Source organism: Sinohyriopsis cumingii, chromosome 2 (genome assembly GCF_028554795.1).
Source record: "Sinohyriopsis cumingii isolate HCF-2022 chromosome 2, ASM2855479v2, whole genome shotgun sequence".
Taxonomy (NCBI): Eukaryota; Metazoa; Mollusca; class Bivalvia; order Unionida; family Unionidae; genus Sinohyriopsis; species Sinohyriopsis cumingii.
Genome location: NC_142962.1, coordinates 28,340,318 through 28,359,870, shown reverse-complemented (window position 1 = coordinate 28,359,870; position 19,553 = coordinate 28,340,318). Strand labels below are relative to the sequence as shown.

Here is a 19,553-nt window from a genome sequence, read left to right as displayed (position 1 = left end):
CTTGTCTTTAAAAGTATACATCTCAATTCATTAAGAATTGTACTCCACTTCTTGTCTTTAAAAGCATACATCTCAAATCATTATGAATTGTACTCTGCTTCTTGTCTTTAAAAGCATACATCTCAATTCATTATGAATTGTACTCTGCTTCTTGTCTTTAAAAGTATACATCTCAATTATTATGAATTGTACTCCACTTCTTGTCTTTAAAAGTATACATCTCAAATCACTATGAATTGTACTCCACTTCTTGTATTTAAAAGCATACATCTCAAATCATTATGAATTGTACTCTGCTTCTTGTCTTTAAAAGCATACAACTCAATTATTATGAATTGTACTCTGCTTCTTGTCTTTAAAAGTATACATCTCAATTATTATGAATTGTACTCTGCTTCTTGTCTTTAAAAGCATACATCTCAATTCATTATGAATTGTACTCTGCTTCTTGTCTTTAAAAGCATACATCTCAATTATTATGAATTGTACTCTGCTTCTTGTCTTTAAAAGCATACATCTCAATTATTATGAATTGTACTCCACTTCTTGTCTTTAAAAGTATACATCTCAAATCATTATGAATTGTACTCTGCTTCTTGTCTTTAAAAGCATACATCTCAATTCATTATGAATTGTACTCTGCTTCTTGTCTTTAAAAGCATACATCTCAATTCATTATGAATTGTACTCTGCTTCTTGTCTTTAAAAGCACACATCTCAATTCATTATGAATTGTACTCTGCTTCTTGTCTTTAAAAGTATACATCTCAAATCATTATGAATTGTACTCTGCTTCTTGTCTTTAAAAGCACACATCTCAATTCATTATGAATTGTACTCTGCTTCTTGTCTTTAAAAGCATACATCTCAAATCATTATGAATTGTACTCTGCTTCTTGTCTTTAAAAGCATACATCTCAATTCATTATGAATTGTACTCTGCTTCTTGTCTTTAAAAGCATACATCTCAATTATTATGAATTGTACTCCACTTCTTGTCTTTAAAAGTATACATCTCAAATCATTATGAATTTTACTCTGCTTCTTGTCTTTAAAAGCATACATCTCAATTCATTATGAATTGTACTCTGCTTCTTGTCTTTAAAAGCACACATCTCAATTCATTATGAATTGTACTCTGCTTCTTGTCTTTAAAAGCATACATCTCAAATCATTATGAATTGTACTCTGCTTCTTGTCTTTAAAAGTATACATCTCAATTCATTATGAATTGTACTCTGCTTCTTGTCTTTAAAAGCACACATCTCAATCCATTATGAATTGTACTCTGCTTCTTGTCTTTAAAAGCATACATCTCAAATCATTATGAATTGTACTCTGCTTCTTGTCTTTAAAAGCACACATCTCAATTCATTATGAATTGTACTCTGCTTCTTGTCTTTAAAAGCATACATCTCAAATCATTATGAATTGTACTCTGCTTCTTGTCTTTAAAAGTATACATCTCAATTCATTATGAATTGTACTCCACTTCTTATCTTTATACATCTCAGTTTAGAAGAGGACTATCTGCACTTGATACTGATGACCTTATTTTTCCAAATGAAAAAAGTTTGTACTGACAAGTTAAGATTTGGTTTTAAATTATTAAAGTATGAAGGGATTAAATAATCCTCCTCTAGACTGTAATTGTGCCAGGTAAATATTTTTAAAGTATAAAGCAATTAAATAATCCTAGTCTATACTGTAATTGTGCCAGTATATACTTTTAAGGTATGAAATGATTAAATAATCCTCATCTAGACTGTAAATGTGCCAGGTAAATATTTTTAAAGTATGAAGGGATTAAACAATCCTCCTCTTGACTGTAACTGTGCTAGGTAAATATTTCTGAAGTATGAAGCGATTAAATAATCCTCTATTAGACTATAATTCTGCCAGGTAAATACTTTTGATGACTGGAGATGGGGTGTGATTCATATTGCACCAGAGCTAGACTATAGATGTGAACACAATAGTGTGTTTCGATCATGATGCTACTTTACACATGCATAGCCTAGTCATGTGACATTAAATCAAACATTTCAGTCTTTTATTATCAAATACAATTATGGTATTAAGCAATTCAATTTTATATTCTGATCATTTATCTTTACTAAAAACATAATCTACATCCTTGACTACTCTACATTGTTGGTTAAAACAAGTCAATCACTTGTGTGACATTCAAGTCAATGACCATTCTCACATGCTCAAGTATTTAAAAAAAAACTTCAGCAAACAACACTTGATTAAGCTTTTACATTTGAACTAAAGTACAAAACTTTCTGATGTGAACTGAATTAAGCTTTTAGATGATGTACCATCAGCAAAAAATTTGGACTTTTTAAATGACTGCAGTATATATAAAAAATGATCTTATAATTTAAGGATTTTAAATTTTTATGATTATCTTTTATCTGATACACATTTTTTTAATATATAAATTCTTTCCTCTTTATTGACATGTTCACTCTTTATTGGAATTTGTTTACCTCTTCCTAAAGTTTGTTTTGCAATGTTTATCATTATAGTTTTCAAACTTAATTCAGATATATAGCAAGATTGTACTGACATGTCATTAAAACCTACAGTAAATTCTGTGAATTTGGGGACAAAGATTCCATAAAAGGACAATATACCTCCACTTCCTTTGATGTTGGAACCTAAGGCTTTGATGGCTTTAGAATAAAAGTCAAAGCCAGTGTCTCCCAACTCCAATGCCCGCTTTTGTTCATGTAAGGCAAGACCAATCAAGTGTAGAACCTGTAAGTATCATAATGTATTAAAATTGTAATAAAATGTAATGAGAATGGATGTGATAAGTGTAATACAACCAAATGTCAATTAATTATCTTTTCACAATTTTATTCTTCTTTTGTCTGGACTAGAAACTATCCACAATTCAAATTTCTTCTTTTTAAATCTGTCCATAATCAGTTATGTGATATGTAGTGATAAAACACATTAAAAACAACCTATATGCAACATATACTGATGAGACACATTTAATGCTATTCAGATATGCTACAGCTGATATGTGATACGTATGATGAGACATTTACAACTGTCAATGTGAGATGTATTGATGAGACATTTACAACTGCCAATATGTGATATGTATTGATGAGACATTTACAACTGTCAATATGCAATATGTATTGATGAGACATTTACAACTGTCAATGAGAGATGTATTGATGAGACATTTACAACTGTCAATATGTGGTATGTATTGATGAGACATTTACAACTGTCAATATGCAATATGTATTGATGAGACATTTACAACTGTCAATATGTGATATGTATTGATGAGACATTTACAACTGTCAATATGTGGTATGTATTGATGAGACATTTACAACTGTCAATATGCAATATGTATTGATGAGACATTTACAACTGTCAATATGTGATATGTATTGATGAGACATTTACAACTGCCAATATGTGATATGTATTGATGAGACATTTACAACTGTCAATATGTGATATGTATTGATGAGACATTTACAACTGCCAATATGCAATATGTATTGATGAGACATTTACAACTGTCAATATGTGATATGTATTGATGAGACATTTACAACTGTCAATATGCAATATGTATTGATGAGACATTTACAACTGTCAATATGTGATATGTATTGATGAGACATTTACAACTGTCAATATGCAATATGTATTGATGAGACATTTACAACTGTCAATATGTGATATGTATTGATGAGACATTTACAACTGTCAATATGTGATATGTATTGATGAGACATTTACAACTGTCAATATGTGGTATGTATTGATGAGACATTTACAACTGTCAATATGCAATATGTATTGATGAGACATTTACAACTGTCAATATGTGATATGTATTGATGAGACATTTACAACTGCCAATATGTGATATGTATTGATGAGACATTTACAACTGCCAATATGTGATATGTATTGATGAGACATTTACAACTGTCAATATGCAATATGTATTGATGAGACATTTACAACTGTCAATATGTGATATGTATTGATGAGACATTTACAACTGTCAATGTGAGATGTATTGATGAGACATTTACAACTGTCAATATGTGATATATATTGATGAGATATTTACAACTGTTATTTAAGCATGTTTACAACAGCTGATATATCTACTGATGTGTCACATTTACTGTTATTTAAACATGTTTACCTGCCAACTGTTATGCCCAACATAAAAGGTATATTACACCCAAATTTACAGAGAAAAGTGCAACTAAGACTAAGGCAGAGAGCTCTATATAGTTAATTGTTTTACCTTTTGAAATGTGAGATTCATAAGGAAAACAATTGTTTTTTTTATTTATTCTTTATTGAACCTAATTATCCATTAATAAGTCCAGTACTGGTTGGAATTTTATTGAATCAATACAGTTAAGAGTGATTAATGGGAACTGTACTGGCATATAATATCAATCACACTGGTTTAACAGTAAACCAATCCAGTCCTTACAAACATGTTAGATGATATGTGAAAGTAAAACATGATATGCTATGATAAATACATTAAAAACGTGTGCATAAATGATCTCTGTACCCGAGTTTTGCATGTTACATATAATAAACATATTACAATTTTTACAATTGTGAAGGGTGACATATATGACACATTGAGACAAACTGGTTGTAGTATTTTTACTGGTGGTGGTGGTGGTGTGTGTTGGTAAAGGTGCTTGCCCCATCCCACCTCATTTCTAACATGTGGCATCAACTGTGACGCAATGAAGAAAACCTTTAACACCATAAATTCATTTATATCATGGCTGTGTAAAAACATGACACTTTGAATGGCAACTAAACTCACCAGGGAAAGGGTCCCTATTGTCTTGAGAGAAACATTAAATTTTAATCGGCACTCAAATTCAATATGGAATGGGTTGTATTGTCTCCATAATATCATAACATTTTGGCTGGCAATTAAATTCACATGGAATGGGTTGTATTGTCTCCATAATATCATAACATGTTGGCTGGCAATTAAATTCACAAGGAATGGGTTGTATTGTCTCCATAATATCATAACATTTTGGCTGGCAATTAAATTCACTATGGAATGGGTTGTATTGTCTCCATAATATCATAACATTTTGGCTGGCAATTAAATTCACATGGAATGGGTTGTATTGTCTCCATAATATCATAACATTTTGGCTGGCAATTAAATTCACATGGAATGGGTTGTATTGTCTCCATAATATCATAACATTTTGGCTGGCAATTAAATTCACTATGGAATGGGTTGCATTGTCTCCATAATATCATAACATGTTGGCTGGCAATTAAATTCACTATGGAATGGGTTGTATTGTCTCCATAATATCATAACATTTTGGCTGGCAATTAAATTCACTATGGAATGGGTTGTATTGTCTCCATAATATCATAACATTTTGGTTGGCAATTAAATTCACTATGGAATGGGTTGTATTGTCTCCATAATATCATAACATTTTGGCTGGCAATTAAATTCACTATGGAATGGGTTGTATTGTCTCCATAATATCATAACATGTTGGCTGGCAATTAAATTCACATGGAATGGGTTGTATTGTCTCCATAATATCATAACATTTTGGCTGACAATTAAATTCACAAGGAATGGGTTGTATTGTCTCCATAATATCATAACATTTTGGCTGGCAATTAAATTCACTATGGAATGGGTTGTATTGTCTCCATAATATCATAACATGTTGGCTGACAATTAAATTCACATGGAATGGGTTGTATTGTCTCCATAATATCATAACATGTTGGCTGGCAATTAAATTCACTATGGAATGGGTTGTATTGTCTCCATAATATCATAACATTTTGGCTGGCAATTAAATTCACTATGGAATGGGTTGTATTGTCTCCATAATATCATAACATGTTGGCTGGCAATTAAATTCACAAGGAATGGGTTGTATTGTCTCCATAATATCATAACATTTTGGCTGGCAATTAAATTCACATGGAATGGGTTGTATTGTCTCCATAATATCATAACATGTTGGCTGGCAATTAAATTCACAAGGAATGGGTTGTATTGTCTCCATAATATCATAACATTTTGGTTGGCAATTAAATTCACATGGAATGGGTTGTATTGTCTCCATAATATCATAACATGTTGGCTGGCAATTAAATTCACAAGGAATGGGTTGTATTGTCTCCATAATATCATAACATTTTGGTTGGCAATTAAATTCACATGGAATGGGTTGTATTGTCTCCATAATATCATAACATGTTGGCTGGCAATTAAATTCACAAGGAATGGGTTGTATTGTCTCCATAATATCATAACATTTTGGTTGGCAATTAAATTCACATGGAATGGGTTGTATTGTCTCCATAATATCATAACATGTTGGCTGGCAATTAAATTCACTATGGAATGGGTTGTATTGTCTCCATAATATCATAACATTTTGGCTGGCAATTAAATTCACATGGAATGGGTTGTATTGTCTCCATAATATCATAACATGTTGGCTGGCAATTAAATTCACAAGGAATGGGTTGTATTGTCTCCATAATATCATAACATTTTGGTTGGCAATTAAATTCACATGGAATGGGTTGTATTGTCTCCATAATATCATAACATGTTGGCTGGCAATTAAATTCACAAGGAATGGGTTGTATTGTCTCCATAATATCATAACATTTTGGTTGGCAATTAAATTCACATGGAATGGGTTGTATTGTCTCCATAATATCATAACATGTTGGCTGGCAATTAAATTCACTATAGAATGGGTTGTATTGTCTCCATAATATCATAACATTTTGGCTGACAATTAAATTCACATGGAATGGGTTGTATTGTCTCCATAATATCATAACATTTTGGCTGGCAATTAAATTCACATGGAATGGGTTGTATTGTCTCCATAATATCATAACATTTTGGCTGACAATTAAATTCACAAGGAATGGGTTGTATTGTCTCCATAATATCATAACATTTTGGCTGGCAATTAAATTCACATGGAATGGGTTGCATTGTCTCCATAATATCATAACATGTTGGCTGGCAATTAAATTCACTATAGAATGGGTTGTATTGTCTCCATAATATCATAACATTTTGGCTGGCAATTAAATTCACATGGAATGGGTTGCATTGTCTCCATAATATCATAACATGTTGGCTGGCAATTAAATTCACTATAGAATGGGTTGTATTGTCTCCATAATATCATAACATTTTGGCTGGCAATTAAATTCACATGGAATGGGTTGTATTGTCTCCATAATATCATAACATTTTGGCTGACAATTAAATTTACATGGAATGGGTTGTATTGTCTCCATAATATCATAACATTTTGGCTGACAATTAAATTCACATGGAATGGGTTGTATTGTCTCCATAATATCATAACATTTTGGTTGGCAATTAAATTCACATGGAATGGGTTGTATTGTCTCCATAATATCATAACATGTTGGCTGGCAATTAAATTCACTATGGAATGGGTTGTATTGTCTCCATAATATCATAACATTTTGGCTGACAATTAAATTTACATGGAATGGGTTGTATTGTCTCCATAATATCATAACATTTTGGCTGACAATTAAATTTACATGGAATGGGTTGTATTGTCTCCATAATATCATAACATTTTGGTTGGCAATTAAATTCACATGGAATGGGTTGTATTGTCTCCATAATATCATAACATGTTGGCTGGCAATTAAATTCACTATGGAATGGGTTGTATTGTCTCCATAATATCATAACATTTTGGCTGACAATTAAATTTACATGGAATGGGTTGTATTGTCTCCATAATATCATAACATGTTGGCTGGCAATTAAATTCACTATGGAATGGGTTGTATTGTCTCCATAATATCATAACATTTTGGCTGGCAATTAAATTCACTATGGAATGGGTTGCATTGTCTCCATAATATCATAACATGTTGGCTGGCAATTAAATTCACTATGGAATGGGTTGTATTGTCTCCATAATATCATAACATTTTGGCTGGCAATTAAATTCACTATGGAATGGGTTGTATTGTCTCCATAATATCATAACATTTTGGCTGGCAATTAAATTCACTATGGAATGGGTTGTATTGTCTCCATAATATCATAACATGTTGGCTGGCAATTAAATTCACATGGAATGGGTTGTATTGTCTCCATAATATCATAACATGTTGGCTGGCAATTAAATTCACAAGGAATGGGTTGTATTGTCTCCATAATATCATAACATTTTGGCTGACAATTAAATTCACATGGAATGGGTTGTATTGTCTCCATAATATCATAACATGTTGGCTGGCAATTAAATTCACATGGAATGGGTTGTATTGTCTCCATAATATCATAACATTTTGGCTGGCAATTAAATTCACTATGGAATGGGTTGTATTGTCTCCATAATATCATAACATTTTGGCTGACAATTAAATTCACTATGGAATGGGTTGTATTGTCTCCATAATATCATAACATGTTGGCTGGCAATTAAATTCACTATGGAATGGGTTGTATTGTCTCCATAATATCATAACATTTTGGCTGGCAATTAAATTCACTATGGAATGGGTTGTATTGTCTCCATAATATCATAACATTTTGGCTGACAATTAAATTCACTATGGAATGGGTTGCATTGTCTCCATAATATCATAACATGTTGGCTGGCAATTAAATTCACTATGGAATGGGTTGTATTGTCTCCATAATATCATAACATTTTGGCTGGCAATTAAATTCACTATGGAATGGGTTGTATTGTCTCCATAATATCATAACATTTTGGCTGGCAATTAAATTCACTATGGAATGGGTTGTATTGTCTCCATAATATCATAACATGTTGGCTGGCAATTAAATTCACATGGAATGGGTTGTATTGTCTCCATAATATCATAACATGTTGGCTGGCAATTAAATTCACAAGGAATGGGTTGTATTGTCTCCATAATATCATAACATTTTGGCTGACAATTAAATTCACATGGAATGGGTTGTATTGTCTCCATAATATCATAACATGTTGGCTGGCAATTAAATTCACATGGAATGGGTTGTATTGTCTCCATAATATCATAACATTTTGGCTGGCAATTAAATTCACTATGGAATGGGTTGTATTGTCTCCATAATATCATAACATGTTGGCTGGCAATTAAATTCACTATGGAATGGGTTGTATTGTCTCCATAATATCATAACATTTTGGCTGGCAATTAAATTCACTATGGAATGGGTTGTATTGTCTCCATAATATCATAACATTTTGGCTGACAATTAAATTCACTATGGAATGGGTTGTATTGTCTCCATAATATCATAACATGTTGGCTGGCAATTAAATTCACTATGGAATGGGTTGTATTGTCTCCATAATATCATAACATTTTGGCTGGCAATTAAATTCACATGGAATGGGTTGTATTGTCTCCATAATATCATAACATGTTGGCTGGCAATTAAATTCACAAGGAATGGGTTGTATTGTCTCCATAATATCATAACATGTTGGCTGGCAATTAAATTCACTATGGAATGGGTTGTATTGTCTCCATAATATCATAACATTTTGGCTGGCAATTAAATTCACTATGGAATGGGTTGTATTGTCTCCATAATATCATAACATTTTGGCTGGCAATTAAATTCACATGGAATGGGTTGTATTGTCTCCATAATATCATAACATGTTGGCTGACAATTAAATTCACTATGGAATGGGTTGTATTGTCTCCATAATATCATAACATTTTGGCTGGCAATTAAATTCACATGGAATGGGTTGTATTGTCTCCATAATATCATAACATGTTGGCTGACAATTAAATTCACTATGGAATGGGTTGTATTGTCTCCATAATATCATAACATTTTGGCTGGCAATTAAATTCACTATGGAATGGGTTGTATTGTCTCCATAATATCATAACATTTTGGCTGGCAATTAAATTCACATGGAATGGGTTGTATTGTCTCCATAATATCATAACATTTTGGCTGGCAATTAAATTCACTATAGAATGGGTTGTATTGTCTCCATAATATCATAACATTTTGGCTGACAATTAAATTCACTATGGAATGGGTTGTATTGTCTCCATAATATCATAACATTTTGGCTGACAATTAAATTCACTATGGAATGGGTTGTATTGTCTCCATAATATCATAACATTTTGGCTGACAATTAAATTCACTATGGAATGGGTTGTATTGTCTCCATAATATCATAACATGTTGGCTGGCAATTAAATTCACTATGGAATGGGTTGTATTGTCTCCATAATATCATAACATTTTGGCTGACAATTAAATTCACTATGGAATGGGTTGTATTGTCTCCATAATATCATAACATTTTGGCTGGCAATTAAATTCACTATGGAATGGGTTGTATTGTCTCCATAATATCATAACATTTTGGCTGACAATTAAATTCACTATGGAATGGGTTGTATTGTCTCCATAATATCATAACATGTTGGCTGGCAATTAAATTCACATGGAATGGGTTGTATTGTCTCCATAATATCATAACATTTTGGCTGGCAATTAAATTCACATGGAATGGGTTGTATTGTCTCCATAATATCATAACATGTTGGCTGGCAATTAAATTCACTATGGAATGGGTTGTATTGTCTCCATAATATCATAACATTTTGGCTGGCAATTAAATTCACTATGGAATGGGTTGTATTGTCTCCATAATATCATAACATTTTGGCTGGCAATTAAATTCACTATGGAATGGGTTGTATTGTCTCCATAATATCATAACATTTTGGCTGGCAATTAAATTCACTATGGAATGGGTTGTATTGTCTCCATAATATCATAACATGTTGGCTGGCAATTAAATTCACTATGGAATGGGTTGTATTGTCTCCATAATATCATAACATGTTGGCTGGCAATTAAATTCACTATGGAATGGGTTGTATTGTCTCCATAATATCATAACATTTTGGTTGGCAATTAAATTCACATGGAATGGGTTGTATTGTCTCCATAATATCATAACATTTTGGCTGGCAATTAAATTCACATGGAATGGGTTGTATTGTCTCCATAACATCATAACATTTTGGCTGGCAATTAAATTCACATGGAATGGGTTGTATTGTCTCCATAACATCATAACATTTTGGTTGGCAATTAAATTCACTAGGGAATGGATCCTATCGTCTCCAGTGAAAAATAAAATTTTGGTTGGCAATTCATTTCACTAGAGAATGGTTCCTATTATCTCCATTGAAATATCATTGTTCATAAAGTCTTTCAATTCAAGCTGTTCAACAAGAAAGCCACCAAACTTTATACTGAAAATGACTGCATACACAGAAGTCTAATTAACTTTAAGTGAACTTGAAAATAAATCCACAGGAGTCTAATTAGGCTTTATGTAAATTTAAATATAAAGTGAATACACAGCAGTGTAATTAGACTTTATGTAAATTTAAACATAAAGTGAATACACAGCAGTGTAATTAGATTTTATGTAAATTTAAACATAAAAATACACAGCACTGTAATTAGACTTCATGTAAATTTAAACATAAAGTGAATACACAGCAGAGTATTTAGACTTTATGTAAAGATAAACATAAAGTGAATACACAGCAGTGTAATTAGACTTTGTCTAAACTCAAAGTAAATACACTGGAGTCAAATTAGACTTTATGTAAACTTCAAGATAAAGTTGAACATTAATTAACTGCTTATGCCCATACACATCTCTCAAACGCATTTTGCCCATACACATCTCTCACATGCACTCATGCCCATACTAATCTCTCTCACGCACTTATATCCATACTAATCTCTCACATGCATTTTGCCCATACACATCTCTCACATGCACTCATGCCCATACTAATATCTCACATGCACTTATGCCCATACTAATCTCTCACATGCATTTTGCCCATACACATCTCTCACAAGCACTTATGCCATTACACATCTCTCACAAGCACTGATGCCCATACACATCTCACACATGCACTTATGCCTATACACATTTCTCTCACAAGCACTGATGTCCATACACATTTCTCTCACAAGCACTGATGCCCATACACATCTCACACATGCACTTATGCCCATACACATTTCTCTCACATGCACTGATGCCCATACACATCTCTCTCACATGCACTTATGCCCATATACATTTCTCTCACAAGCACTGATGTCCATACACATTTCTCTCACAAGCACTGATGTCCATACACATTTCTCTCACAAGCACTGATGTCCATACACATTTCTCTCACAAGCACTGATGCCCATACACCTCACACATGCACTTATGCCCATACACATTGCTCTCACATGCACTTATGCCCATACACATTTCTCTCACAAGCACTGATGCCCATACACCTCACACATGCACTGATGCCCATACACATTTCTCTCACATGCACTGATGCCCATACACATTTCTCTCACAAGCACTGATGCCCATACACATCTCACACATGCACTTATGCCCATACACATTTCTCTCACAAGCACTTATGCCCATACACATTTCTCTCACAAGCACTGATGCCCATACACATCTCGCACATGCACTTATGCCTATACACATTTCTCATACACAGCTTGAAAACAGTATACTCCACACATCAGGCAGCTGGAAGCCAAATATATATATATGAATATGAATGTTGATAAATTAATTGAAGAGATGTCACACAGGGTTTTATACAACCATGCACTGTTTTCTACACAGATATATAAAATGTAAAGTGATACTAAATGAATTTTATTAACTCACCCTTTCTAGCTGATTTTCTGAGAATGAACGAGATCGTACAGCTGTGGAGCGACTCAATACCAGTGCCATAATGTAAATCATAACATCACACTGTAGCAAGTTTATACTTGATTTGAATTGTGGACAAAACTGCACAGGTACTGGTGGATGCAAAGCTGTAAAATGAATGACAGGTAATATCAACATATTTATACATGCAATCTGACTATAGATTTTTAAGCTGAAAGTTGACCAACAAGTTTTCACACAGTTGTATTTACTCGAACAAAGGGTATAGCTTCAACACCCAGTGAAAGACTGAGCGAAAATTCTGGACATTTAGCTGGAAGATGACCAATGAATTCCACAGTGTTTTATTTACTGGAACAAAACAAGAGGGTCAACAATCAAACATTGTATACATTTGCTCTGATATAATTTTCAGTAATCTAATAATATGGTATCCATACTTTCTTTTCAGTCACAACCTGTTATATCTTATTTGAATGTTTCCTTTTTATATTAAATTTTACAAAATATGTAACCACCAGATCAGGATAAAATGACTGGCAGGAGCCAGATCTCTTATTCATATATATGATACTGGAAAATATTTGTATTGACCTAGAAACTGATGAGCCATAATGACATCTGCTATTTTATGTAAATTTATGTAAGTGCAAATTATATCCCAGATATTTCATTGTTATAGTAGTCATAGGCTATTAAGCAAATTTAGAGAATTATTTAAAAGAAAATGTGTCAGCTGCAAAAGATAATTTTATTTGTGTATGGTTGTCTTTTTTTAGTCTTCTTGGTTTAAACTGCTTGGTTTCAATGTTCTAAGACGGAGTATCCAGTAAGATTCCTTTTCTTTCCTGGTTTGGGAACTCCAGTTGGGTTTGTGAGCAATTGCAATAAGTGTTATATCACTGAAAATGTGTCCAAAAGATGACAAGTGTTCTGCGAATGGGCTTCTGATATAACACATATTGCAATTGCTCACAACCCCAACCCTTCTTAACTGACCATCATGAGCAGGAGACCACTACATGAAGTTGACCATTAAATACAAGTCTTTTACATGGAAGTGACCATTAAATTCAAGTCTGTCTTTACAAGGAATTGACCATTACAATAATATTGTCTTTACATGGAATTTACAATTTAATACAAGTCTGTCTTTATGTGGAGTTGACCATTACAATAATAGTCTGTCTTTACATGGAGTTGACCATTATAATAATTGTCTGTCTTTACATGAAATTGACCCTTATAATAACTGTCCGTCTTTACATGGAATTGACCATTAAATAGAATTCTGTCTTTATGTGGAGTTGACCATTACAATAATAGTCTGTCTTTACATGGAGTTGACCATTATAATAATTGTCTGTCTTTACATGGAGTTGACCATTATAATAATTGTCTGTCTTTATGTGGAGTTGACCATTATAATAATTGTCTGTCTTTACATGGAGTTGACCGTTATAATAATTGTCTGTCTTTACATGGAGTTGACCACTAAATACAATTCTGTCTTTATGTGGAGTTGACCATTAAATACAAGTCTGTCTTCAAAGTATACAACTTTTAAAGTCTACTTTCATGAGTGCATGAAAACACTTGCTCTTATCAAAGACAGAAGAAGCTACACCAACCTTGATTTTCTCCATTTTCCTTCTTTCTTTTAGACTGAAATTCTTCCGACTGAAACATACATGGACATATGAAATCTTTACAAAGCTACATTTTAGAGTATATAATTTATTTGGAGGAGGGGTACATTTTAAATCAATATAACATATAGTTAATGTGAATCCTAAATGGCTATAGGTAAGACCTTTAATGTGAATCCTAAATGGCTATAGGTACGACCTTTAATGTGAATCCTAAATGGCTATAGGTAAGACATTTAATGTGAATCCTAAATGGCTATAAGTAAGACCTTTAATGCGAATCCTAAATGGCTATAGGTAAGACCTTTAATGTGAATCCTAAATGGCTATAGGTACGACCTTTAATGTGAATCCTAAATGGCTATAGGTAAGACCTTTAATGTAAATCCTAAATGGCTATAGCTAAGACATTTAATGTGAATCCTAAATGGCTATAGGTAAGACATTTAATGTGAATCCTAAATGGCTATAGGTAAGACATTTAATGTGAATCCTAAATGGCTATAGGTACGACCTTTAATGTGAATCCTAAATGGCTATAGGTAAGACCTTTAATGTGAATCCTAAATGGCTATAAGTAAGACCTTTAATGCGAATCCTAAATGGCTATAGGTAAGACCTTTAATGTGAATCCTAAATGGCTATAGGTAAGACATTTAATGTGAATCCTAAATGGCTATAGGTAAGACATTTAATGTGAATCCTAAATGGCTATAGGTAAGACCTTTAATGTGAATCCTAAATGGCTATAAGTAAGACCTTTAATGCGAATCCTAAATGGCTATAGGTAAGACCTTTAATGTGAATCCTAAATGGCTATAGGTAAGACCTTTAATGTGAATCCTAAATGGCTATAGGTAAGACCTTTAATGTGAATCCTAAATGGCTATAGGTAAGACATTTAATGTGAATCCTAAATGGGTATAGGTAAGACCTTTTCAGAACTTCTGTATTATGTAATTATTATTGAAAAAACGAAACGCTGCAAAACTATGAACTTTGATGGCAATACAAACTTGTTTAAAGCAGCCACCTATGGAAAATGGCCAAACTGGCCTTTAAACACTTGTGACCTCTGAATGGAGATTTTACTATCAACATGGATTCTGAACAAATATTGTACACAAACTATCAGCATTAATGTTGTTGTTGCTTTCATAGTTATTACTATTAATTAAATAAATCAATATTCTTCAAACCTTTGGAGCTTTCTAAAATTTCCTTTGGGGGTGGGGGGCATTTCCAGACAGCTGACATAATTTCCTACTCAAAGAATTCACCATGTATAATTCAGATTCTGGTGGAAATGGGTTTCATTCATATATTTCTTCAACCTTCTCATGATTTATTATTTACGTGATATGTTTGTGCTTAGATATGGTAAGCATTGCTAGCTCAGCTGCTTCTACAGTGCAGCTGGAGTCAGCTGTCCCAAAAGTAAAAGTCACTGGTCAAGCAAAGAAAGTGTCAACCCAGTGACTGACAGGCCACCCCTGCTCAAAGACGTGTGATGCCTTTTTAAGCTGAAACTCTTGACCCATCATCAATTTGCTATCGAATTTGTACAAGTTTTAATCCTTGATTTTATGTTCTTGCAAAATTTGGCACAGCATTCCTTGAAAATTTTTAACCTTTAAAGGCTCTGAGATGTTATTGTTAATAACAGTAATACTGATCCATTACTGATACATGGATTAATAGAGCAACCCAATTATCAAACACCTGTTAACACGCTCATCTCAAACTTGGATGGATATTTAGTAATGGTCTGATATGTACACTATAGCAATCTGTTCATTTTTCTGCATTTGTGTAATAATGATAATACTTTCAAACAATCAGAATTGAAATAATTACAATCCTCTTACACGACACAAATGAACAGCGAATGAGATTTTTTGCATCATAAACCATACATCGATAGAGTTTACCATTATCTTGATCCCCAAACTAGTATTGTCAGCAAACACTGATAGAAATTTGTTGAATATGTCAAATTTGATAAACCAAAGCATAATCAGGATAAAATTAGTTCTCTTTTAAACTTTTTAAATTTTTTTGATGAATACATTAGTAAGGTCATCAATGCAACCCACATCTACAGTTTTCATTGCAATCTTCTATCTTCATATTTAAACCTGTAATCACTGCATCCCAAAACTACAATGTAATCAATGATTACAAAGCTCAACTCTACTTTTAATAGTCTCAAGTAGCCACTGTAAACATTATTATGTTGAAATTAAAATCTTGGCCCCTTTACTAACAAGGATTTTAATGCAATCTTTTACCTTTTGTTACAACTCTATGGTCTTAAACTAGATAACAGAAAAAAATCAAAAACATCACATTTATTAAAATTAACAAATGATTTCTTTAAATTACCAAGTGAAAATTTATAAGGAATTTACAGTATTGTGAATTAAATCCCAAACAGTCCTTAAAGTTTTATCACAAGTCCAAAAGTATAGGATGCTCCAAATTAATTCCAATAACCTTGACTGTGCTGATGTAACAACAGTCATGAATAGGCTGATGCACCAACATTCTTGATGAATCACCATGATATAATCTAGAATGTCCTTGAATGAATTCACAATAATTCCAAAACAGTTTTATAGTACAAAAGGTAAATGAAAATTTGTGTAATTCAAATGAATAAACTAAATAATCTAACACAATAGTAAATAATTCCACAGACTGAACCTAAAGGAGGAATTAAATAATTTTGTTTATCTTAGCCTCATATAAAAACCTAAGACATAATATAATGACCAGAATGTGAATCAAAAGTTTTCTTCCAGAACATTCTAAGTATGTAAAACAAGGAAAGACCTTGAACTCAAATATCAGTAAACAACTTATTTTTAACTTACAAACATGATCATCAACATGAAAACAGTCAAGTAGGTCTAACCACTAGACCCTGAATTATGGACAAATATCAAACATTCAATACAAAATACTTTACATTTAAAATTTTAACTTTTAATCAGTGCTCAATAACCAGTGTTGTGCTGACAGAGTGTGAAACCAACTACTGACCTATCCACCCATCCAAGTACCAATATACCTATCTTCTATGACTTGGAATAAGACATAAAATAATAAAAAGAACATTCTCTTCTATAACAGCATGACAGAGGTACTATAATTAGTTGATAAAAACAATATATAAAAGTTTTCTTTGTGTATTTTAAAAAGAAATTGTTCTTGAAATCTGCTTGATAAGCTACTATCAGTGTCCAACCCTGGAAGCTGAAAGTCACAGGCTTTGAGTAATCCTGGAGTGGCAATCAGCAGTATGAACACACTGACTAGCCACTAAAGATTAGTCCTCACACGAAAAGAATGCAGCAAGCAGTCCACACATCTAATTCCTATATTTATTCACATGTACAATATACGGTTCAGCTGATAATGGTAACATATTACAATATTAATGTATAATTATTAATATATATAGTTAACTACTAAATAAACATACCTAGTTGTAAACCCAACTGCTCTGGTTAGAAAAAGCCTATGGAGAAGGCTAGGATGTATAAAAGTCAAGCATGGATGAATCTATGTGATCATAAGAATAAATATGTAACTCTATGGTTTAACAAGTTTAGTCATATTGCTATGATGTCTGCAGTGTGGCAATTGATAGTGATATCTAGCATTGGGGCATCGTGCTGCCAACATGTAGTATCATGTCCTACCCAGTCACATTATTCTGACACCAAGCCAACCAGTCGTAACAGTAGCCTCTTAATGCTGGGCACAAAGTAGCTGCGAGTACCATTTTTATGTCTTTGGTATGACTCAGCCAGGGTTCAAACTCACGACCCTCTGTATCAAAGGTAGATGCTCTAACCACTTAGGCCATCACAGCAGTCTACTTAACTCTATCTACTAAATCATAAGATGTAGGTCATAATGACCCTCTTTGGTTTTAAGGATGTGGAAGTAACAGATATGCATCCAATGATCAAGTTTCATGATTGGAACATAAACAGCACTCAGTGAAATTTAAAACAAATTTTCAACAAAGTTTCTTTTAGAAACAGAATATAGAACTTGTCAGGGTGCATCTGCATACCAAGTTTCATCATTCTATGCTGGATAGATTAGATATTAGATGCCAAAAGCTATTGCTGTCATGAGCAAAATGCAAAAAATTGACCAATGCCAAAAAAAGATGAAATATATGTCACAATGAGACTCTTCTGCTGTAAGGGTGTGGTATGAAAAGATATAATTGCCCAATGGTTGATGTGTTTACCTCAAACAAATAGTACTCATGTGCCAGACAAATTATCAGAAGATACTTCTACCATATACCATTCCATTGAAGGACAGAATAATTACAGTGACATGAAAGCCTGGATATCCAAATGGGCCAATGAATCGTAATTATGAACCTAGATCATCCCAGTGTTTGAATTCTTTTCACAGTGACTTCATACCCCAAAGTCGAGAAACCTTTAGTCAATGATTATGTTTTTCAAAGCACAGATGAAAATGCTAACAGAATGAGTACAATATTTGTTCAACTACCAACAGTGAATGAGAAGTTTGAAAAAATGTCCCAGCTGGAAAACCAGCTAAGAGATATTGCTACACGGAAAGAAAATGAGATTCAGACACTGAGGACATAATTAATTGAGATAGCAAGTAAACTTCAAGAAGCTAATGATCTTACAGAGCAACTTGAATTAAAATAGGAAAAATTAATGTGTGATAACAGGGGAATGTATATTCAGATGTCGACTATAGCAACTCAAGAAAACTAGATAAAAGGAAAGTACATCAACATCTAAATATGATCATGATAAGGATAAATGTATTGAAGGAAAAGGAAGGCACAATTTGTACAGTATATTCCTAAAGTAGGGTCATAAAGAACTGCAGTCAACTAAATTAGGGTCATAAAGAACTGCAGTCAACTAAATTAGGGTCATAAAGAACAGCAGTCAACTAAAGTAGGGTCATAAAGAACTGCAGTCAAGTAAATTAGGGTCATAAAGAACTGCAGTCAACTAAATTAGGGTCATAAAGAACTGAGTTCTATCCCTAAAGT

General features: G+C 32.8%; 1 protein-coding gene across 3 annotated transcripts in view; it reads right to left on the bottom strand.

The window, feature by feature from the left end:
- The window catches only part of LOC149804531 (E3 ubiquitin-protein ligase UBR2-like), a 214,651-nt gene that overhangs the window by 83,969 nt on the left and 111,129 nt on the right, over positions 1-19,553 (bottom strand). For all 3 annotated transcript variants that reach the window (XM_089941199.1, XM_089941180.1, XM_089941188.1), the window contains 3 exons: positions 14,468-14,516; positions 12,828-12,982; positions 2,643-2,766 (listed from right to left, as the gene is read on the bottom strand). In XM_089941199.1, the coding sequence (XP_089797325.1) occupies positions 2,643-2,766; positions 12,828-12,982; positions 14,468-14,516 (328 nt within the window). The remainder of the gene's footprint in view (positions 1-2,642; positions 2,767-12,827; positions 12,983-14,467; positions 14,517-19,553) is intronic.